The sequence below is a fragment of the Misgurnus anguillicaudatus genome, chromosome 24 (genome assembly GCF_027580225.2).
Source record: "Misgurnus anguillicaudatus chromosome 24, ASM2758022v2, whole genome shotgun sequence".
NCBI classification, from domain to species: domain Eukaryota; kingdom Metazoa; phylum Chordata; class Actinopteri; order Cypriniformes; family Cobitidae; genus Misgurnus; species Misgurnus anguillicaudatus.
In genome coordinates, this window is record NC_073360.2 from 49742685 (window position 1) to 49766724 (window position 24040).

Here is a 24040-nt window from a genome sequence, read left to right on the forward strand (position 1 = left end):
AATCATGATAGCCAGTAACTTTAACTTACCTGACAGGGAGTTCACAACACACGAACTCGAGTCAGTTTTATTATGCAAGTTCATTAAACATTCAACCTTCTGACTGATAACGCTAACATTTTGCCTAATTTTTGACTTCAAGTTAAAAAAAATCTAAAAACCTTGCAGTTATTGTGTGAAATGTCAAGATTGCCATCTTTTCACCAGCAGGTGGCGCCATATTTAGGTGATTCGAGCGCTTCGAACAGTGAATCATTCATTGGTTCAATTGATTCAAAGCTTCGTTTCTCCCATCATTACTATACTTGCATAACACAGCAACACCACACTGAGAGGCTTTCAAACCCTACACATAATATTTATACTTTTCATAATTATAGTGCAGATTAATTCTTGAGTTAGTGAAGTCTGTGCCATAAACTAACAACAAGCAAGAAAATGTTACATATAAATGTAACTTATTATCATAGGCTAGTGTTTATGTTAAATATACTATATTATATTATTTATATGACATATTAATTATTATAGGCTTGGTTTCACAGACAGGCCTTAGATTAAGCCAGGATTAGTTAAATCAGGATATTTTAAGTAGGTTTTATATGATAAACCATTACTGATATTACATGTATTATATGACACTGATATTATTCTTGTTAGTTCACGGTGCATTAGGTTATGTTAACAGTTACAACGCTCGGGCAGGATTAGCTAAAGCCAGGACTAGGCCTTAGTTAAAGTAAGACAGATTTTATAAACATTCCTTAGAAAAAGACATTAATGATGTGCACGCCCGCCGACAGGGGGGAAAAACGGGTCTGTTGTCCCGGGCCCAGGATGAGGGGGGGCCCAGAACTGGAACCTATGGAATAATTCAGTGTTTTCCATACATTGATTTATCTGCCATAGAATCAACACTGGCCGCCACAAATAGATTTTTCATGATTACCATTTACATTTTAATTTTACTCTATTCATTGTAGTGAGCGCTCAGCTCGCCTCCCTCCTCCCTCTCTCGTTACATGCAGCGCCTCAACAGCGCGCGCCCCTCCCCTCTCTCTCCTGTTGCAAGCAGCGCGGCTCTCTCTAACTTTTACAGTCAAAAGTATTTTAACTCCACGTTCCTTTTACTTTCTTTTTCGCGTAAACGTCAACAGTCACGGATGTCACTGATAGAGAAGATGGCTGATCGAGTTCATCATGAGTGACTTAACAAAAGGTCAGCATTACGACACATACCCATTCTGGTGAGTCTGCGTCCGAGCTCTCTCCCTCCCTATGATGCGGTATGCTCGTGCACGTGTTCTGTAGTAACACTAACCGTGTATTCTCTCATATTCTGAATTTGCAACAAATTGTCTGCGCTATACGCGATGATATACAATAAAACTACCACTCGTGTTTAAAATAAAAAAACGCTCATAACGCAACAACACTGATGAGAAGAGCAACATCAGTACAGCCTCAATGTAAATGTATGAGGATTCTGTCGGATGAGGGCGCGTTTTTAGCAGCAGTTAAAGAAAGAGCTGATTGGATTACCATTGACATTAACATACATTAACAATGAGTCACTGGGTCGTTACTGGGTCCTGTTTAGTCACTATTTTATAGACAACAGAACAAATATGTAAAAATAGCATTCAGTTGTGTTAAAATGCAATATAATGTGACAGATTAAAGAGTAAAACACGACGCAATGACGGCACATATATGCTAATCGGCGTGTGACGTCATCGCCGCAGTCTCTCAAAATCCTGGGAAACACAGCAATTGTTAAAAAACATAGAAAATAGGCATATTTGTGGAAAAAAATCTAATACAGTCACCTCCATAAATATTGGAACAGAAGCACATTTTGTGTTATTTTAGCTGTTTACCAAAATGTATTCCAGTTACAGTTATGATGTTTTTTCTTTATAATGGAGAGGATAATAAGATCATCCACCACTGTTATCCCATTTAGACATACAGGATTTTAATGTTGCTAAGCTCACCACTGTGTTGTTTTTTTATCTGGATGTGCCAAATTGTTGATGTGGCCACTCTTAATGTTCCTGCCATCTCTCTGATGGATTTGTTGTTTTTGAAACCTAATTATGGTCTGTATCACTTGCATGGAGATGTCCCTGAATCAAATGATTTGGGTTCACAGCCACAGCTTCCAAATGCAAATACCACACTTAAAATCAACTCCAGACCTTTAACATCTGTCATTCATGAGGAAATTATTTAACAAATAGACAATACCTGTCCATAAAACAGTTTTTAAGTCAACTGTCCCATTACTTTTGACCCCTTTCAAAAGGGGGAGCTACATATTAAATGGCTGTAATTGCTAAATCCTTCAGCCATTATGGATGTGAATACCCTCAAAATAAAGCTGAGATTGTGCACTGTAAGCCAATATTCATAATATGACTGTAACTGGAATACATTTTTGTAAACAGCTAAAATAACACAAAATGTGCTTCTGTTCCAATATTTATGGAGGTGACTGTATTTGAGATACATAAAAAAACGTTTTATTTGTTTTCTTCCTATACTTGAAATAGTGGTCAAGAAACCCCCCGCCCAACACAAAAATGGTTTGGCCACTGATCAAAATTTTATGATGTCATTTGATTTGAAGTTCAGTACGCTCAAAATATCTGGTCAGACTCAGCACAAGTCCGGTGCTCAGAAAAGAAAAGAAAAGAGAAGAAGAAAATAGAGGTTTTCAAAAGAGGGGGTTGACGTTATATAAATAAAAGTTATTTTGTAATATAGTGTCAGTAATATAGTAATATAGTCAGTATATAGTGTCAGTAATACATTTATTTACTATATAAATGTTGAATACAATGTATAATAATGCAATATTCATGAATCTGATAATTCCAAATGTCTCAGTAAAAAGTAGGGGGGCCGAGGGGCCCTCCAAGATTATCTTGTCCCGGGCCCAGGCAAGACTGTCAGCTGGCCTGATGGTGTGTATCTTGAGACAAAATAATGGCACTGGCTTATTTTAAGATCTGTCAGTGTAAGCTATTTTCATTTAAGATAACTCAAATATGTGTTTTAGTCTAGAACTAACCTTAAACCTTGCCTGTGAAACCAAGGGTTGATTTTCTAAGGGGTGGTTTCCCGGACCAGGATTAGCTTAATCCAGGACTAGGCCTTAGAGTAATTAGGAAATATAACTAGTTTTAAACAACATGCCATACTAAAAACATTACCTGTGTGCATCTTGAAGTAAAACAAAGGGCCCTGATGTATTTTAAGATCTGTAAGTGAAAGTTGTTTTCAGTTTGGAGAGCTCTTAAAAGTGTTTAAGTCTAGGACTAGTCTAATCCCTGTCCGGGAAACCGCCCCTATATGTATTAGCAAATGCACAAGCATTTTAGTCTGGGACTAGACTTAAGATGTGTCTGTGAAACTGGGCCTATATTGTTTATTGTTAACTCATGACATATTTGAAGAGTTTCGTTGCAAAACAAGATAAATCCATTTTTTAACATTTTTGTCAAAACATGTTTATTATTATGTAATCATGTTATTATTTTTTTTTATGGTGCTACTTAGCACTATTTTTTTAGTTATGAAGGTTTAAATCAAAACAAACCAACTGCAGTTGAATTGAAATTAATTGGAATGCACAACCAAAAAACAAGATTTCTGAAAAAAAAAAAACGGTGCTTATCTCGTTTTGCAACGAAACTCTTCATTTGTTAAATGTTACAGGAATTACAAACTGTTTCATGTCTAGAACATTAGTGGATGTGAATGCTTTAACTTTGTTTAGTTGACATGATTCATCAAGGCCTTGATCATTTATTGACTGAATTTATGAAGATTTAATGGCAGAGCACCAACGGTGAAAAATATTTCCATTTACAACATTTAGGTAGAGTCATGTCAGTATTATTTTGTTTGTTTGTTTGTTGTAATAAAAATCTTATGTCACAATATGTTACATTGACAGCAAGTTCAACACCAAGACAATATTTAGTTTTTTGATGTAAATATAAAAAGTTTTGCAGGATCTATGTGAGTGTTTCTGCTGTAGTTTCGTCCAGTATCTGCAGTAGTAGATCATAAAGAGGTTTGCTGAGAGTTTGATATCCAGCAGCAGTCAGATGCAGGAAGTCAAACATGTCTCTTTTCGAGATGGTTCCGTCCGAGTGAACGAACTCTGTGCTGAGGTCCAGAAAGTGAACTGATGAACCGAGCTGAGGTACCCACGAGCGCAGTAACTCGTTCACGGTGGCGTTCTTCTCACGTAAAGGATTGGGACGTTCCCCGCGAGGCAGAAGACCCTGAGAACAACAGACACATCAAGCGTTTGTAGGCATGTGATATCTCTTTACCTATAAAGCGTCACACACAAATGCAGTCGTACCAAGATGATGATTTTGGCATGAGGGAGTTGTGCGATGAGAAACTGTGTGATGGCCTTTACACCTCCAGACACCTGCTCGGCTGTGTGCTGATGATTATTTGTGCCGACCCAAAGAACCACCACCTGAAGACGACACACATACACGTCAGAGGAAGACACACATACACATCAAAGCTCTTTTGCTCCGTATTCTGATGTCGTACCTTCGGCTGAATGTTCTTCAATTCTCCGTTCTTTATCCTCCAGAGGACGTTACAGGTGGTATCTCCAGCCAGGCCAAAGTTCAGTGCATGTAGAGGAGAGAACAAATCCTTCCAGACCTAAAAGCACAGAGACGGCACGTATCATAACACATCCAAGAGTCACGGGGTCACCAGCTGAGCCAGTAAAACAAAATAAGAATAGAAAACAAACAGTAGCACTAGTATTAGGGCTGTGCAAAAATATTCATACAGCAAACTATTGTGATATTTTTTTCCACGAAAGTGTACCGATATTTCAATCTCTACTATCGATATTTTAAAACTGTTATAATCCCTCTGTGTGAGTCAAACAACTCCTCCACCGCTGCTGTAGTTGTCGCTGTCCAGTTGTCTGTCATATACGGCCAATGGCTCAGAAGTTAGTGGGAGTAAAAAATGGCAGAAATTTAAAAACACCTGCAGCTTTTGTGTGGATGCACTTTGGCTTAAAAAAAAAGTAAAAAAATCTGCTCTATTTTTTAAATTTTTGATAAAAAAAGAAAGAAAAAGCATTTTAATGTATCGCAACATGCAAAGCATTGTATCGTATAGCGATATACTGTACCATGGCCCGTGTATCGTGATACGTATCGTATCGGGAGGCCCTTGCCAATACCCAGCCCTAACTAGTATGGGTTACTATACTAGCAATCACATCACTTACCAACAATGTTGGGTAAGTTATTTAAAAAAAAAGGCTTGAATAAATCATTATAAAAGTACATCAATTATTGTGCTCACCCTTTAGGGTCCAATTCTCATTATTAACTAATTATTAACTACTTTAGCCTCAATATACCCCTAATTACTGCTTATTTATACTTAGTAAAGTAGTTAATAAGTTTAAGTATTGGTAGGATTGAGGATGCAGAATCAGGCATTAATAAGCGCTTTTTATTTTTTTAATATTAATATTAATTATTAATAAACAGACAATATCTCAGTAATGCTAATAACCAACCAGTTAATAGTGAGAAGTATAAACTAAGGTGTTACCATTATTCTTATTAACTCATCACTGTATTTAAGGGGAGAAGGATACATAAAACATGCATTTTTAACCTTAGACTTTAAATGTTGATGTTATATCCACTATTGTCTTATATATAATTGATCTACAGTATTTACTTCAATTACATCAGAAGTATCTGTCATTAAATCATGGAGTAATCCCTTACTTTACTTTATTAAGTAAAAAGTCATTAAATTACGGTAACTAATGACTTTGTAACTAGTTATACATGACACTGCTTCCCAACCTGTCCCCAATCCTTACCATAATGTAAAAAACACCTCATTATCATCCTTTCAATGTAAAAACTGTTTATTGCATTTACATCATGCAGTATGCATTGTACCCACTTAAATTTCTGCATGATTTAGATGATTTAATTTATAAAAATGTGCAGTATGAATCTATTTTACCTCATGTTGTTGCATTAGTTGAATCATTGAGTCTCCAAGAAATAACACTTCAGGCTCAGCGTCCTTACACTCCTGTACAAAACGCTCGTGCTGAAACACACACACATGACTGTGAATAGGGCTTTAGTGTGTGATAATGAATCACAATGTCCATGTGTGTTTGTCAGCTTAGTAAAGCAGAAACAAGAGTGTAAAACTGACACACACAAGTTATTAATGTAGTAACACATAATCAGATTGAGATGAGATGAAAGGTGCTGTACCTGTGTCATCCAGCGGGCGTCACCCTGTAAATCCTCCACAGGTGAACACACAGCAGCAGGGTTCATAAGATCACCCTCACTCATCCTGACGATCACACAAACACAACACTATACAAAATACACACTAAATCATGTGTTGTCTTATCATATGTTTAATAAAGTATTAATTAATGTGAATTTTTTTTCATTCATTTCTCATCTTCAGTGTGATGAGAGAGATATCTTAATGTATTAATAATGACTGCAGGACCTTCAGTTAACGCGATTCCAGATCTTTAACAACTACACAACATCACCTTAACCCAGCATATCAAATCTACTTCATGTAAATATGAGAAGAATAATCAGTGTTTTTAGTTAATGAAACGCTGACAGACACACACCTGAGAGGTGACGGATCCTCTGTGATGATAACTCTGATGACTGATAGATAACGTTATTTATGTGTTAATGTGTTCAACTTGCAGCGAATCCCACTTCCGCATTAATGAAAACCTGGCGCAAGTCCCACCCACTTCCGCTGACGTCAACACACAACACTAGAGAGAGAGAGAGAGAGAGAGCGAGGGGGTCAGATTTAGCCAGCGTGAGTGTGTGTGTGTTTAAAAGACTAACATAAACACAGTGTGTATTCTCAGATATCACTCAACATTAATGTCAATCATCTGATCGGATCCAGCCCCTAGATATCGTCGTCATGACGACACAATATAGATAAAGAGAGAGAGAGACAGTTGCGCATTCACGGTTCTCGCATTCCTGCCGCCGAGCCTTTCCGGTTGGGGGGTGCAGCAGGGATCTTCTTGTTGTCATGACAGCAGTTTCCTCAGAGTGCGAGATATCTGAGGAGCGCGCGCACGTACTGTCGCCATGGCGACCGAAATACGCGTTCGCGAAGGTGATGAAGTCATTGTTACGCTAACCGTTGCCATGGCGACATCCATGAGAGGGCGCTGCGCAAAGGGGCGGGGCCTCGCGTACTGACGCACGGCGGGGGCGTGTCCGGGGAGCGAGCTGCGCGCCCTCGCTTGTTGTTCCCGCAGAGAGGGCAGAAGATGGCGGCCGTGTCGAGCGGGGCTGCCGCCGCCGCCGGGATTCCGCACCCGAACCGCGACCTACCGCAGCCCGCCGCCTCTATCCATCATCCGAGCCGAGCTGCCGCCGCCGTCGTCGCGGGCGTCAATCGCCCGCCCCTCGCGCGCGTCGGCTACTATGAGATGGAGCGGACCATCGGGAAGGGCAATTTCGCCGTGGTGAAACTCGCCACGCATATGATCACCAAAGCGAAGGTGAGGCGGATTAAACCCCAGTAGATTTACCCCCCACCCCGGGGCATATCCACGCGCTGACACACAGATAGATGCGCGCGACCAGCGAACTCGCACACACGCGCTGTGTGATGCGGCCTGCGCGTGCCTGCGTGTATCTCTCGCTCTCTCTCTGTGTGTGTAGTTCAGTGTGTGATCGTTCTGTGTGTGTGTGTGTGTGTGTGTGAGAGAGAGAGAAAATATGTGTGCGTGTTTATGTGCGTGGATTGTGTATGAAGGACAGTGTGTGTAGTTGAGTGTGTTATCTGTACGTGTGTGTGTGCGTGCGCGCGTGCTTTGGCAGTGATGTGTTTGGAGGAGGAGATAGACAGATAGAGGGATAGACAGATATGGAGGAACACAGAGATTTAGAGTGATAGATACAGAAAAACAAGAGGGTAAGACAGATGAAAGTGTGTGTGTGTGTGTGTGTGTGTGTGTGTGTGTGTGTGTGTGTGTGGTCATATTATTTGATTTGATGGATGTTCAGTAGATCTGATGATACACACACATATGTTTGTGTTTGTGTGTTTGTTGGCATGATGAGTTTGGGTTCTGATGGGACTTTTGGTGATGTAAGCTGTGTATCTGTCCTGGTTTGGCCGGTGTCATGACAGTTCATCTTTAGGACTTTCCTCGGCCTTTAACTTATTTTTACCGCTTTAATACCGCAGTAATGGACTCTCAGGCAGTTCAGGTCAAGGTGTCCGAATACAAGCACACTTCACAAACATTCAGCATCTATGATGTCAAATTGAACATGCTTATAAATCAGTCATCCTCTGTTTGTTTTTCAGTCTTCTAGTTAAAATGTTGTTGGCATTTAAGCTGTTATCAGTATTTGTGTTCCCTTGGAATCAAACTCATGGCTTTTTTGGTGTTACACTTAAAAGTTGATATGTTAAGATTGTGTGTCATGTAAATATTTATATTCATGATCATTAGCATCGTTCATTAAAAACCTGTACATGAATACACTTGGCAGGTGCTTTTATTTAACACGCAGTCCATTTAAACTACACATGGTTTCTTGTGTTATCAGTGTGTTTGTACCCTGTGTGGCGAACCCATGACCTCTGGGCTGTTAACACAATGTTGTGTGTTTAAAGATGTTTTTTAGCCAAGAATACACTGATCATTTTCTCAAGCACACACAGAGACTTGTGAGTTTTGATTGTGATGATGTGTTGTGTCTGCTGATATCATCTGATGTCACACATTATTATTATTATTATTATTAATTCTGACTGCCAATCGTGTCTCAGATGTTTCTGAATAATAACAATTGTCAATGACATCACTGTATGAACTGCAAACTCTGTGTGATGTCTGTGTATAATAACTTTGTGTAGGTAAATGCACACGCATGCATGTATATATGTAAGAAATGCTTGTGTGTGAATATACATTTATATATTTATGTTATGTAGGGATGCACCGATATGGAAATTTTGGCCGATACGATAACTCTTTATATTTGGGGGCGATAATCGATATATATATATATATATAGGCCGATAAATATTCATATTATTTTCACAATGAAAACTCCCAGACCGTGGACATCTTGTCTTTGCGCTAGACTAGCATACTCTTCTTAAGCCCGCAACACGTGTCATCTTCGTGCTATGTCACAGAAAGCACCAATCAAAACTCCACATGGCCAGCAATGAGCAAGTGAAGTGGTTCAACAAACCAAAATAATCCATCATTTATCGGCTTTCATTTATTGGCCTAATTTTGCTATCAGCACGATTACCGATAATATAAAAATAAGCAGTTATTGGCCGATAACGATATGTCGGCCGATATATCGTGCATCCCTAATGTTATGTTAATATATATTTTTTCTTAAAATTATACATGCATATGTTAAAGTACTATTCGGACGGGATTAGTTTTACATAGGGATGTGGGGTAAAGCAAGTTTTTATCAGAGGTTCTCTGTGATTTTAGTCCAGTCCGAATGCTCCATGTCAGTAATCATTACGGACAATGTCAGTAAAGATTACGGCGTCTTTTACCTTCTGTAAAAAGGTCCGGAGAAATTACCTCAGGTAATACTAATCCAGTGCGAATCGACCAGCTGTAAATATACACGTAAATCGCGTCATTTCCTTTTAATTTGCGGGTTTCTTTTAAATATAAAAGCGCTTAAAGATGCATTTACTTGCGTTCTAGACGGAGAAACAAGTCAGTTACAAGTCAGTTTCTGAATAAAACACGACACAAACTTTAAAAAAAAAAGTCAAATTTACTTCTCAGAGGCACGGAACTGTTTATGAAACTGACGTTCTCCCCAAACTGAAATTAAACACAGTGTTTCGCGTTTTCCTTGTCTGTGTCATGTTGTTTGCACATCTGATATCTGGAAGCAAGGTAACGTGCACGTGAAGACGAGAGGTGACGCGCTGCGCCAACGAGTTACCCCTCCCACTTCTGAATGTTTTACAGAGATTTCTAATCCCGTCCGAATTGACCATTTATATTACCCGACGTCCTGTGGTAAAATTACATTACGCCATCTTCCCCTGTAAAACTAATCCCGTCCGAATAGGGCTTAATATTTATGTATACACAATTATTATACACAGTTCACACACATTATTCTGTTATAGATTAATCACGATTAATCGTTATGCATCCCGAACCATTTCTATCTGAACTTAAAGTGCATAAATTATTTTAAAAAAGTAAAGCTCCACCTGAGACAGAACTGATAAACTTTGACCTAAGTCTTACTCGACTTGACAGCTATTTTTGTAGAACCCGACTTGACCCGAAAGTGTAAAGCGCATCAATAGGCCTGTTTGCACCTGGTCACTTCAGAGTTTTCTCTGATCGGATTGCTGTCCAAAGACCAGGTGTAATGCCCTCTGATCCATCAAATCACTTCAGGAGGAGGTCTAACGCCTGTTTCACACATACTCCGTATGCAGTGCGTTTGCGGTGCGTAATTTTTTACGTAGCCATGTTAACAGGTTAGAGCTTTCACACAGCATACGTATGCGGTCCGTCCTGTCCGTTGCAGATGCGGTGCGGTGCAGCAGTGCTGCGATCGTTTCGGCAGCGAGTCTATTTTTGCTGTATGGCACGCAAGCTGCACGCGCTGATTTAAAGTGATAGCGCATGTTTTGTGGTCAGAATGAACACGGATTTACACAAAAATGCAGTAATTTCACTCTAAATGGATGTAAATAAAGTTTTTCAGTAGTTTTTTCTGTAATCTTATTTGTTTAATCCCAGTATGAAGCAATTAAGGCAAAACATTTACCACGAGTTAAAAAATGATATGTATAACATCTTGTTAAATATTCTACCGTGTTTATATACATTGCATATACATAAAGTATGCTATTAATTTTACCATAGTTTAATTATACTAACATAGTCTTTTAGTTTTTATTTGTAAAACAACAGTAACCAAATTTATATTGTCTTATAACAATATCCATAACCATGGAATTTTTAGTTAAACTAAGGTAATACAAATCATAATTAATCTGACAAAAACCGTTTTGTCAACCGTTAAAATTATGGTTAATTTTTCTAAAGAGAACTATACAAAATGATCTGTTTGATAGACGGGGAAGCGCACCTGTCAATCAGCGCTATTATAACAGAGCGAGGCGAGAGACGAACGTGCTCAGTAATATGGAATAATGTGTTGATCTTGAAAGATTGTAAGAATACATTTGCTTTAAATATAATGTTTGTCATACAACGTTTTGGAAGATAATAATGATTTTTTTCAATTGTTATTGAGCTTATTTAGACTTGTTGCAGTTATAACAGCGTGTTTTACCTCAGAGTTTGTTTCAGTAATATTGCTGTTTTTCCGGTAATAATAATACAATTTGCATGTTAATCTTGCTTCCTTGTCTGTTTATTCATGTCATTATGCTGTTATTTTAATTATTTGAGAATATTTCTTGCCATATGAGCTTCATTGCCGTTATATAAATACCCTCGTCTATGCAAATATATAGGAAATGTAGCCTATAATGTAACCATGCCCGTCGCCTATATTTTCTCTTCAAAAGTTATAATGCTAATTTATATTTGATATATGTGGAGATAAATAGACCTTTGATCCTTTCATGTGTCCTGATCATTACAATAGAGATTTTAAACATCCTAGTCTATCAAATAATATCTAAAGTATATTGTTTTGTGAAGAAAAAAAACACAGCAGGCTATTAGTTTATTGATGAGGCGCTGTTCAACAGAAAGTGTCAATCACATGATTATTTGATACGCAGAAGCAGCGGTTAGCAACGCACTGCAAACGGAGTATGTGTGAAAGCACAACGGATGCTTGACGGATCGCACCGCATACGTACTGCAACACGCACCGCAAACGCACTGCATACGGAGTATGTGTGAAACAGGCGTAAGTGTAAATGAAACAGATACGGATAAAAAATTGGAAAGTTATCTGATCACAGAAAACACATGAAGTGTCCAATCATGTGTTTATAGCAGCTTCCAGTAGATCTAGACTGACCATCAGAAGAAATCCTAATCCCTGATTCATTCATATTCAAATATTTATTTACCTATTACTTTAAATTATTGTATGACTGATGCAAATGCAAATTTGTTATTTACCTGTTTTGTCAAGTATGTTAACCTATATAGAGACTAAAAGTCATGATCTGTGGTCAGCTATCTCAGAGAGGAATTAAGGTGTTATGCTCAAAGGGCACCACAGTCGTAACCTGGCGGTCTTGAGACTCGAAACATCGGGTCTGACTCTCTAATTACTGTCGAGCCTACGATTATTTAATAATTTGTATGATTTAATTCATAAAAAATTATCATTTTTGTCAAGGTATTTGGCCTTGGTTTTTTGCCGAAAACATTTTCAGCAGATAATCTTTTGACATTCTTTACTACACTCTAAGAAAATGGTGTTAAATATTACTAAAAGCTCGTATTCATAATGAAAACATTTTAATGCTACAGAGCATCTATATAACACCTCAGTTATAGTCATGCTTTAGCTCCCACAGAGGTGTTATATAGATGCACTGTAGCACTAAAATGTTTTCCTTATGATGAGCTTTTAGTAATATTTAACACCATTTTTTGTGTACTATTTCTAATATTTGTAGCAGTTACGCGTCTGGACAGAACTTTACATCCAGTCTCTTTTTGTTTAATTTTCTGTCTAGTGGATAAACTGTAGGGGTCTTTCATTGATATAGAGCGATACATCAATTAAATGTCTATGATATGATGCATTAGTGCCACACATAAAATATGGATATGAAGTACTTTTATTTTGACACTCTCCACGTCCTCATTCCTTGACTTAACATCCATCTAAGCATGTCCGCCAAACCTGCGATTTTCAATTATTTTCGTCTGCTAGTGTCAGCACAGAAAGAAAAAGAGACTTTGATCTTTGCCATTGTAAGCTTTTCTTTATTTAATTTTGTTAGTTTGTTGTTGTAAATGTTGCAATTGGTGACAGAGATTGTGCCATTTTCAAAGAGTTTAATTAAATGTTCATATTATATATTTTTTGAGGTTTAGCAGGCGATCTGTAGTTAAGATTGTATACATTATATAGTACACATCTTACACAGTAACCTTAGCTCTGTAGTTTTTGATACGCTTTAGCTTAGGGATGCACCGATACCACTTTTTCCATTTCCAATCCGAGGAGAACATAAAATTGGTACGTTTGATCAAACAAATATGCTAAATATATTTTCCTTAATTGCGCAAAACTGTCCCAGTAAAAAAAGGTTTAGTGTGCAGATGGTTATTTTGGGAATTACGCTCTTGACCGGACCCAGTTGCGAGTACAGAGTTTCTGTGAACTTTTATATTTTTAAATGTGCATTTGTTCCTTTACATGAAGCTATCGAGTGTATTAAGAAGACTTTGAATATAGTTTTATATATATATACATTTATGGTGCTTTTATAATACTTTGTCCTTTAATAGCTTGTTAGTAACAACCACAGGTAACACACAGTACCGGAATTGGATCGTTCCTGTTTAGTCTGATATCCGATCCAGAATATCGTATTGGTGCATCCCTACTTTAGCTGTGATATGAAGTTCGGTGATCAAGAGTGATTTTGCTTGTTATCAGAAGTATTCAACTCTTAAGTACTGTGTTGTTTATTGATTTTTTGCCAAAGTTAACCGGAAGTTAAGTTTGTTCCATGAAAGCCGTTTGCTTACTGTCTATAATGTTAATATCATTTATTCTTTAGTCTCTCTTTATTGAGCCAGCTTCAGTCTGGTTGGCTTGATGTCTGCATGTGACAGGTTTTCATTGGTTTACTGGAAGTTTCCAGATTTGTGTCGTGGACCTTTTTTTCAGATGTTTGCAATTTATATGTTAGCGCATATTTAAAAGAGTGTGATACTGATATGAATGGGATGTCAGGGGTTACACACTATTACAGCACTCAGGTTTTTGTTTTCCAGCCTCTGGTTTTAAGCTCATCAGGTTTTATAGTGGTGCAGACCTGTTTTTATATTTTGGGTGGTTCCAGATTTGGCACCAGCAACTATCAGAACAAAAGTAAATAGTGGTCAGTTGTTAAAGTCTGACTGTGTGAGACAAAATCATCCACCATCAAAGTTTCTCCAGGATTTGTCTTGGCAACGTTGACCTACCTGAACTCAGATGCCCACGTAAGCCCATTAACATACTAAGACTTGCGCTCTCTATCTCTCTCTCTCTCTCTCTCGACATATATTTCTCTCTCTCTCTCTCTCTCTCTCAGTTCAATGGTCTATAACAGGTGCTGCGTCACTTGTTTGCATTGATGTCAGATGAACAGCATGAGCGCTGTGATGTCATGGCTGTGTGATGTCATCTGGCTGAGTGTGGTTTATGTGGCAGCTTATGATGATGTGTTCAGGTTAACGTTAAATCTGCCCTTAATAATTTGCTGATATTTGTCCCTACATCAAAAGAAGAAACAGCATTATATTTTAGTGTAATTTATTTAAAGCAATGCAGCAGACAGTTATAATATGAGTTGTTGTGCTGGGCAGTGTTATAATCTCCTCATTGACACAAAGCTTGAGTGTGGTCAGTATCTCACATTAGTGCACTGCTCAGTGATGATGTCATCATGACTCGTCTGGTACACCTTCATCTGTTCTGGATCTATTGTGTGTTTCATGTATGTTGGCGTGTCTGTGCAGCTGTGCTCCAGTATAGACTGTCGCTTACTCAGCACAACACACACACTGTTGCCATGGCAATAATCCTGTGTGCTGCATGCCAAATCATGTTGCCATCCCTTCCTTTTCATACACACTTCTCTCTCTTTTAGTCTTTTCTTCCTATCTCTCTTTCTCTCTGTTCTTATCTGTCTCTTTCTCCCTCTCAGTCTGTCTGTCTCAATCATTTTCTCTTGTACATGTTCTGTCTATGAACTGTGAGGCATTAGTGATGTTTGTGGGTCAGGAGTGACGTCGAAGGGACATCTGTGATCTGCGGGAGTTATGAGTGAAGTCTGAGAGGGGCATTGGTGATCTGTGTGGGTGAGGAGTGACATCTGAGGGGCATCTGTGATCTGTGAGGTTCAGGAGTGACATCTGAGGGGCATCAGTGATATGTGTGGGTCAAGAGTGACGTCTGAGGGCATCTGTGATTTTCAGGGGTTAGAAGTGACATCTGAGGGGCATCAGTGATCTTCAGGGATTAGAAGTGACATCTGAGGGGCATCAGTGATCTTCAGGGTTAGAAGTGACATCTGAGGGGCATCAGTGATCTTCAGGGATTAGAAGTGACATCTGAGGGGCATCAGTGATCTTCAGGGTTAGAAGTGACATCTGAGGGGCATCAGTGATCTTCAGGGATTAGAAGTGACATCTGAGGGGCATCTTTGATCTTCAGGGGTTAGAAGTGACATCTGAGGGGCATTGGTGATCTTCAGGGATTAGAAGTGACATCTGAGGGGCATCTGTAATCTTTCAGGGGTCAAGAGTGATGTCTGAGGGGCATCTGTGATCTGCGGGAGTTAAGAGTGAAGTATGAGAGGGGCATTAGTGATCTGTGTGGGTCGGGAGTGACATCTGAGGGGCATTGGTGATCTTCAGGGATTAGAAGTGACATCTGAGGGGCATCTGTGATATGTGTGGGTCAGGAGTAAAGTCTGAGGGGCATTAGTGATATTTGTGGGTCAGGAGTGACATCTGGGGGGCATCTGTGATCTTTTGGGTTAGGAGTGACATCTGAGGGGCATCAGTGATCTTCAGGGATTAGAAGTGACATCTGAGGGGCATCAGTGATCTTCAGGGTTAGAAGTGACATCTGAGGGGCATCAGTGATCTTCAGGGATTAGAAGTGACATCTGAGGGGCATCAGTGATCTTCAGGGTTAGAAGTGACATCTGAGGGGCATCAGTGATCTTCAGGGATTAGAAGTGACATCTGAGGGGCATCTGTGTTCTTCAGGAGTTAGGAGTGACATCTAAGGGACATCTGTGATCTGCGGGAGTTAAGAGTGAAGTATGAGAGGGGCATTAGTGATCTGTGTGGGTCGGGAGTGACATCTGAGGGGCATTGGTGATCTTCAGGGATTAGAAGTGACATCTGAGGGGCATCTGTGATCTGTGTGGGTCAAGAGTGATGTCTGAGTAGCATCTGTGATTTTAAGAGTTAGGAGTGACATCTGAGGGGCATCTGTGATCTTCAGGGGTTAGGAGTGACATCTGGGGGCATCGATTATCTTTAGGGTAGGGACAATACGATATACTGGCCCGAGCTTCTCTCCCACTGGCCCCGGGCAACCAGGCAGTCCCTTATGTCAAGCCCTGATCTGTGATCTTCAGGGTTAGGAGTGACGTCTGAGGGGCATTGGTAATCTGTGTGGGTGAGGAGTGACGTCTGAGGGGCATTGGTGATCTGTGTGGGTCAAGAGTGACGTCTGAGGGGCATCTGTGATCTTCAGGGGTTAGGAGTGACGTCTGAGGGGCATTTGTGATCTGTGTGGGTCAGGAGTGACATCTGAGGGGCATCAGTGATCTTCAGGGGTTAGGAGTGACGTCTGAGGGGCATTTGTGATCTGTGTGGGTCAGGAGTGACATCTGAGGGGCATCTGTGATCTTCAGGGGTTAGAAGTGACATCTGAGGGGCATTAGTGATATGTGTGGGTCAAGAGTGACATCTGAGGGGCATCAGTGATCTTCAGGGTCAAGAGCTACATCTGAGGGGCATCTGTGATATGTGTGGGTCAGGAGTAAAGTCATAGAGGGGCATCAGTGATATGCGAGGGTCCGGAGTGAAGTCATAGAGGGGCATCAGTGATATGCGAGGGTCAGGAATCTCCGTAATGCTTTGCAGAGTCCATCTCCCTTCACAATAGTTAGGGTTACAGTATAATGTGATATTCTACATACAAGTGTTCATAAATGTCATCGTGCAACTGCAAATTTCCTGCGTAACATACGCAATCGTGTTGCTCCTAATGTTGTTATACAGTGCAACCTCCATTGTGAAAATAATACTTTATAATCTGTCACTATGTCTACAGGCGTCCAGTGTGACAGTTTGACAGTTTTTAGTTCATATTCATACACACTATTTAAGAGCTGTGTCTGTGTGAACAGAACTTAGTCTCACACCTTTAACTAAATGTAATCGTCTATCTAGCTGAACCTGGACTATAAGTTTATATGTACTGAATAATATGAAATACAAATTTCAGACATAATTGTGTTTGAATGGTCATGTTTCATGTGTTTATGGTCATGTATAGTCTGAACAGAGATCTTTTCTGAAATGCCTGTATAGACGAGGATCCTTTTACTCGTCTCCAAACTAAGTCTGAGGTGTTTCATACTAATAATATCTTTCTTAAAAATGATTCTGAATCACAAAGGCGATGTTTGCACAGCTGTTTGTTCATTTGTTTATAATATGCATTTGGAAAATCAGCACTCGTCAAACATAATCAATACAAGTATTCTTGATTAGCATGAAAATATCTGAAAATGTTTGATGTACAGTAATATAAATATGCTTATAGGCATTTCCTAAAGCAAGATATGTGTGACTGTGTATATGGTACTTCTTCTGTGGTGCATATTGAGTTTCTGCACAAGAGCTCTGTGTGTGTGTGTGTGTGTGTGTGTGTGTGTGTGTGTTGTGTGTCTGTCTGTCTGTCTGTCTGTGTGTCTCTGTGTTGTGTGTGTCCGTGTTTGTATCTAAACGCAGTATGCGGTTTACTCATGATTTACTCTTTGGCACAAACTTCTTCAATCTGATTGTGTGATCTATGTATATATTAATGCAGAAGTCTTTCCTTTCTGCGTTATTTTAAAATGCAATAAATGTAGACACACTACTCACCTTGCATACTGATTTTGACCTGCTGTATAGTATGAAGGTAAGTGATGCAGCTCATTACTGTAATGTGATGTTTTAAAACATTTCAAATGTGTGTATCAGTGTAGCGTCTGTGCTAGCATATAGAAGCTCAATGCTAACAGACATAAACTACAGGAGAGTCTGTGTCTAGTCTGGTCGTACGGTATCTCTCAATCTCTCTTTATTTCTCTCTCTCTGTTTGTCAGGTTGCGATTAAGATCGTAGATAAAACTCAGCTGGACGATGAGAATCTGAAGAAGATTTTTCGAGAGGTTCAGATCATGAAGATGCTGAGACACCCTCACATCATTCGCCTGTACCAGGTGCCCCCTCACCTCATACCCGCAGCTGATTGGTCAGAATCTTCTGTTTTCTGTATCTGAATATGGTTACGTGTGTGTATTGTAGGTGATGGAGACCGAGCGTATGATCTATCTGGTGACCGAGTATGCCAGTGGAGGAGAGATCTTCGGTGAGTAAACCTTCACATCTGCCTCCATACTAACAAATCACGCCAATGTTTCTGATCAGTGATGCTGTTTTAATCAATCATTAACCATTAACATGAAAACATAAAGTTATGTAAGGAATAGTTGACGACGGACCATTGAATTATAAGAAAATAACGCACACCCAAGGTGGTTACATCGCAGGTGTGTATTATTTTCAAATAATTCAAAGGATTGGAGTCAATTATTTCTCTTATACCACACAGTTACCACAAACATTTCTCTGGTGCCTATTTTCAAGACATTTGACAAGTTAGGTGTGTAGTTATCAGAAATTAATGCATACCCACAGAACACTTCTCAACCAATCAGAGTACAGCATTCAACAGACCCGTGGTATAACATTGAATTAAATTAGCATGAACATTAACAATACCAACTAATGTTTTTTATATAATAAAAGGATGATTTACACATAGTTAAGAAATAAAGAATTAATTAAACACCATTTTAGTGTTTCTAGAGTTAAAAGCAGCGCAACAAACCACACGACACACATCCTCATATATTCAGATGATTTTCTGTCCAATACTGTCATAAAACACCAAATATGTGTCACTATCACTTCAGAGCGTTTCTCTTTTCTCTCACTTATGATGTTATCTTCGTGTTTGTTTGTGTTTGTAAGATCATCTTGTGGCACACGGACGGATGGCAGAGAAAGAAGCTCGGAAAAAGTTTAAGCAGATCATAGCAGCGGTGTATTTCTGTCACTGTCGAAACATCGTACACAGAGACCTAAAGGCCGAAAACCTGCTGCTGGATCACAACCTGAACATCAAGATTGCAGGTGTGTGTTAGTTAATGTGTGTTAGTGTTGTGTGTAAGTGTTGTGTGTGTGTGTTTGACGGATGTCTCTGTGTCGTTGCAGATTTTGGCTTCAGTAATTTGTTCTCACGCGAGCAGCTGTTGAAGACGTGGTGTGGCAGCCCTCCTTACGCTGCACCTGAACTCTTCGAGGGGAAAGAGTATGATGGTCCTAAAGTGGACATATGGGTAAAATACACACACACACACGATTAAACATGTTTACACACAGACACTTCAGCAGGGTTTAACATTGGTCTGTCTGTCTGTCTGTCTACAGAGTTTAGGGGTGGTCTTATATGTTCTGGTATGTGGAGCTTTACCGTTTGATGGCAGCACTTTACAGAACCTACGAGCTCGAGTCCTAAGTGGAAAATTCCGGATTCCTTTCTTCATGTCCACAGGTACACACGGACACACACACGGACACACACACACACTCATGTGCTCTGTAACTGACCAAAGTGTACGTCTGTGTTTGTGTATTTCAGACTGTGAGTATCTGATCAGACACATGTTGGTTCTGGAGCCCAGTCGACGTCTTTCAATGGAGCAAATCTGCAAGAACAAGTGGATGAGACAAGGAGACCCAGACCCAGAGTTTGACAGAGTAACAAACCAAAACTTCATTGATGTATAAATAAAGAAAACACTTTATGACAATCAGCTCGTTCAGCAAAGTCTGAGATTGTGTAATCCTCGCCTAAAATATTTACCAGAATTGTGTAAAGCAGTTTAATAGGTTGTGGGGCGCATCTATAATGTCTTGAAATGCTGTCTATGTAGGGTGCACACTAACAGAGCTCTCTCTTTTATCTGTTTGATCTCAGTTGATCGAGGAATGTGAGCAGGTGAAGGTGGAGAGAGAAACCGAGCTGATCAATGAACAGATCTTAATGGTCATGTCAGAGATGGGCTTCGACCGCGAGAGGACCTTACAGGTGACACACAAACACACAAAAACGCACACAAGTACACTCACAATGAAGCTTCTGTGATGTGTTAACTCTTTGTACGTCCACTTGCAGTCTCTGCACGCAGATGATTACGATCACTACAGCGCCACCTACAGTCTGCTGTCTGACAAACTGAAGCGGCACAAGAGTCTGCGCGTGACTCCGCCCACACCGCGTCCCATCTTCGCACTCAATGCCGTGCAGGTGCGTACGGTTACCGCTAACAACCCTTTGATTTCTGTCCTCTGATGAGAGGAATATGCATGAAAGCATCTCATTTACATACTTCATGAATGCATCTGGTTAGAAAGAGTCCCAAGAGGGATTGCGTCCAGGGATATAAATGCTGCGTCTCATTTTAAACGTCGTGAAGGTCCTCTGGAGGACGCTTTTGTTAGCCGCAGGTTCTCTTAGTTCAGAAAAGAGTACGATTTTACACTTTGCATGAAATAAATGTGAATTATATAACTCTTTATTTCTGAAGTGATATAACCAGCGGAGGACGCCGACTTTATTTCTCAGTCTGGGGAATTTTAATTCGTTATATCTTTGCTTTGAAATGTTAGATGCAACTTAAATTCAGTAACTGTCTAATTACAAATAACCAATGCATGTTTTTACTTAATAATCTAAACAAAAGAATCATTTAAATTTCATCTTATTCATTTTAATGAATTTATTGATAAATTTTATTTCATCTTTGAGTAATTTGATTAAGAGCTTTTCATCTTTTAGAAGAATCAGTCATGTTTGACTAAAGATGGTCTATTGAAGAAACTCTTTTGTGCGTTTGTGTTTTAGGATCAGAGTAATTCTGTGAGTATGACGGTTCCACAGGTTCAGCTCATAAACCCAGAGAATCAGATTGTGGAGGTGAGGACGACCACAATGCAGTCAAAATCAGATTTTTTGCTCATATGTGACCCAGATATCTTTGCAAGACATGTGAACAACACAAACCACATTGAATCTGATCTTTTCTAATCTGATGTGAGCCACTTTTGGCCTTTTTAGCTGTCTGATCGTCAAAAGACCAGGTGGAAATGCCCTTTGAAGCATTTAAATCTGATCGCTCAAACCATTTAAGAGGTGGTCTGGGATGCATTTCACTGGACATGTGTAAATATATCTGCTGGTTGAAGATATATACTGTATGTTAGCGCTGGACCGAACACACAGACTCCACATAATATGATGTCTTTGTTGCAGAAGCATTGTTGCACGTTTCTAGTAATGAAACTGCGTTTGCATTTTGTGCAGGATTAGAAGATCGGATTAATGTCCATTTAGCCAAGATGCATTTATTTGTCCTGAATGTAAATGAAACACATGAAGTGACCACGTGTTAAAAAACCCTTTCATATGTGCTCATAAATCAGATACAGGTTACATGTTTTACAGTTTGAACATGCAAATGGGAATACATGCGACTTCTATGTCATCTTAAAGGGACACTACACTTTTTTTGAAAATATAATTTTTCAGCTCCCCTAGAGTTAAACATTTGATTTTTACTGTTTTGGAATCCATTCAGCTGATCTCCGGGTCTGGCGCTAGCACTTTTAGCATAGCTTAGCATAATCCATTGAATCTGATTAGTCCATTAGCATCGCACTAAAAAATTACCAAAGAGTTTAGATATTTTTCCTATTTAAAACTTGACTCTTCTGTAGTGACATTGTTTACTAAGACCGACAGAAAATTAAAAGTTGTGATTTTCTAGGCAGATATGACTAGGAACTATAGACCGTTTCAGCAGTAAAAACTTGAAGAAGCGGCTTTCGTGGTCATCACGTAACTTTTGGTAAACTCTACGAAGAATAAATAACAACAAAGTCCTTTTAAAGTAGTTTATTTATATAAAAAGGAAAATAAACAACATGTAGATTACATAGGAACCCAAAACATTTGTTATTTTGGACGAGGTGTTTGTTTAAGAGTTCAGTTTCAGCATATAGTCAGACCATTAAACAAACAGAAACCGGAAGTAAAGTTCAGACCAGACGCTTATCGCATCACAGCACGTGGCCCCAATGAAACCGTCTATACTCTCAAACTGGCGTAGTAGTCAAGGACTTTGCTGCTGTAACACGGCTGCAGCAGGTGTAGTGATATTACGCAGCACCTGAAAATAGTCCCCTGCTATTGAATGTAACTAAGGGGACTATTTTCGGGCAGTGCATAATATCACTACGCCTGTTGCAGCTGTTTATTAAACTGCTTAAAAAACATGAAATATTAAGTTTACACTGCACATAAGTATCTGACCTGTAAACAATAGTTGTGTTTAACTTCATTCAGCACTGTGTAAAATATTAACTAAATTACATTTTCATCAAAAACCAAAGAATGTGTATGTGTGTATGTGTTTCAGACGGACGGGGCGATGGCTCTGGACAGTGATGAGGGAGAAGAGCCCAGTCCAGAAGCGATGGCTCGATATCTGTCCATGAGGCGTCACACTGTGGGTGTGCCAGACCCCAGGTACTACATTAACATTTATCTTCTTCTAGGACATTTTCTCACTACTGTGTGCCAGACAATACTGTATGATTCACATACCAAACCTCTCTTACGTCACTTTAAACTCCTCCCACCAATCAAAGGGCTGAGCTTCAGGAGGATCTACAGAAACTGGCCACTGGATTTCCACGTGTGGCTCCCCAGCCGCCCTTCCCTGCGTTGTTGCCCACGATGGCACAGATGCATCTGATGCCCACGCCGAATCTACAGCCCACCCAGCAGCTGGAGTATAAGGTGAATCACAGACACTTCTGCTTCAGAGTGACTGTCTATCTGCTTAAGTGTTTATAGATGACGAACATCTCTCTGTCTGTGTCTGTGTACAGGAGCAGTCTCTCCTGCAGCCTCCGACCCTTCAGCTCTTGAACGGGATGGGTCCTCTAGGTCGCCGGGCGTCCGACGGTGGCGCTAACATTCAGCTTCACGCACAGCAGCTGTTGAAGAGGCCGCGCGGACAGTCGCCTTTAGTCACCAGCCCGGTGAGATGACAGCATTTAGACAATGATCAGGAATAAATGAACGGATCTTTGGTGTTTGTGTAGATGAGAATGTTGTTGAGCTTTAATGTGTTTGTGTGACAGCATCCCATACCTGCTGTGGCTCCAGTGGATGAGGAAGAATCTGATGCTGAACCTGATGCAGAAGCTGTTAAAAGGTATAAGAGTCCTGTTGTGTTGTGTTGTTTTGTGTTGTGTGAGGGGTTTGTGAAGGTGTATGGTGCTGCTGTGTGTGTTGGGCTTTTGTGTGTGTGTGTCTGGAAGCTGCAGGACACACTAAAAACTGCATTGCTGCTTTCAGCTGGGAGCGTCTCTCTCTCTCTCTCTTTCTCTCTCTGTTAGTCTGTCTGTCTGTCTGTGCATTAGTTTAGTATCTCATAAGAACACTATCTCTCTACATACACTTTCTGAAGCCCCTCCTGCAAAATGAGCTCTCTCTCTCTACTGTGCTGAGCGGTGGTGCCCAGTCTTCCTCCTGTGGCTTTGCTTTTGTCTAATCGCTTTGCAAAAACAATCGCCTGGAGGCAGCCAATCAGAGCGCTGATTCGTGCTGCTTATGTGGTTCAGGTATTTGGCGAACAGTTCGAAGCGCCACAGCACCCACGGCGTGGGTCCCTGCCATACGGCCAGCGAGCTCTCAACAGACATACAGAGAGCCCGGCAGAGGGGCTGGACCCCCGATCAGCACTGCCGGTGAGAGATAACACACACACTCACTCACTGACACACAAACACTCACTTACTAACACACACACACACACACACTCAGTCACTGACATA

The 24040-nt window shown here is 40.0% G+C and overlaps 2 protein-coding genes across 3 annotated transcripts in view; one reads left to right on the top strand and one right to left on the bottom strand.

Annotated features, from left to right (window-relative positions):
* Nucleotides 1–3800: 3800 nt before the first annotated feature.
* Nucleotides 3801–7105, bottom strand: LOC129437224 (platelet-activating factor acetylhydrolase IB subunit alpha2). The gene is made up of 7 exons (XM_055195405.2): nucleotides 6962–7105; nucleotides 6695–6850; nucleotides 6312–6396; nucleotides 6049–6138; nucleotides 4585–4701; nucleotides 4382–4504; nucleotides 3801–4298 (listed from the first exon to the last, which is right to left on the bottom strand). The coding sequence occupies exons 3-7, from the start codon at nucleotides 6393–6395 to the stop codon at nucleotides 4026–4028; spliced, it is 687 nt and encodes a 228-aa protein (XP_055051380.1). The 5' UTR covers nucleotide 6396; nucleotides 6695–6850; nucleotides 6962–7105; the 3' UTR covers nucleotides 3801–4025.
* An 84-nt stretch (nucleotides 7106–7189) lies between these two features.
* Nucleotides 7190–24040, top strand: part of LOC141361479 (serine/threonine-protein kinase SIK3 homolog) — a 30816-nt gene continuing 13965 nt past the window's right edge. The window contains exons 1-15 of one of the 2 annotated variants that reach the window (XM_073862892.1): nucleotides 7190–7600; nucleotides 18175–18291; nucleotides 18377–18440; nucleotides 19106–19267; nucleotides 19349–19473; nucleotides 19565–19688; nucleotides 19776–19894; nucleotides 20115–20225; nucleotides 20313–20444; nucleotides 21042–21113; nucleotides 22615–22724; nucleotides 22847–22997; nucleotides 23090–23242; nucleotides 23345–23418; nucleotides 23828–23953. In XM_073862892.1, coding sequence (XP_073718993.1) covers nucleotides 7367–7600; nucleotides 18175–18291; nucleotides 18377–18440; nucleotides 19106–19267; nucleotides 19349–19473; nucleotides 19565–19688; nucleotides 19776–19894; nucleotides 20115–20225; nucleotides 20313–20444; nucleotides 21042–21113; nucleotides 22615–22724; nucleotides 22847–22997; nucleotides 23090–23242; nucleotides 23345–23418; nucleotides 23828–23953 — 1874 coding nt within the window. In that variant the 5' untranslated portion in view covers nucleotides 7190–7366. The remainder of the gene's footprint in view (nucleotides 7601–18174; nucleotides 18292–18376; nucleotides 18441–19105; nucleotides 19268–19348; nucleotides 19474–19564; nucleotides 19689–19775; nucleotides 19895–20114; nucleotides 20226–20312; nucleotides 20445–21041; nucleotides 21114–22614; nucleotides 22725–22846; nucleotides 22998–23089; nucleotides 23243–23344; nucleotides 23419–23827; nucleotides 23954–24040) is intronic. The other variant, XM_073862893.1, reaches the window with a different exon arrangement.

Bases quoted from the DNA above. Each gene is read 5' to 3' on its own strand.
- LOC129437224 (XM_055195405.2), bottom strand. From the start codon at position 6,395: ATGAGTGAGGGTGATCTTATGAACCCTGCTGCTGTGTGTTCACCTGTG. The intron at 4,505-4,584 runs GTACGACATCAG...TGTCGTCTTCAG, and splicing joins TGAAGAACATTCAGCCGAAG to GTGGTGGTTCTTTGGGTCGG. The intron at 4,299-4,381 runs GTACGACTGCAT...TGTTGTTCTCAG, and splicing joins ATGCCAAAATCATCATCTTG to GGTCTTCTGCCTCGCGGGGA.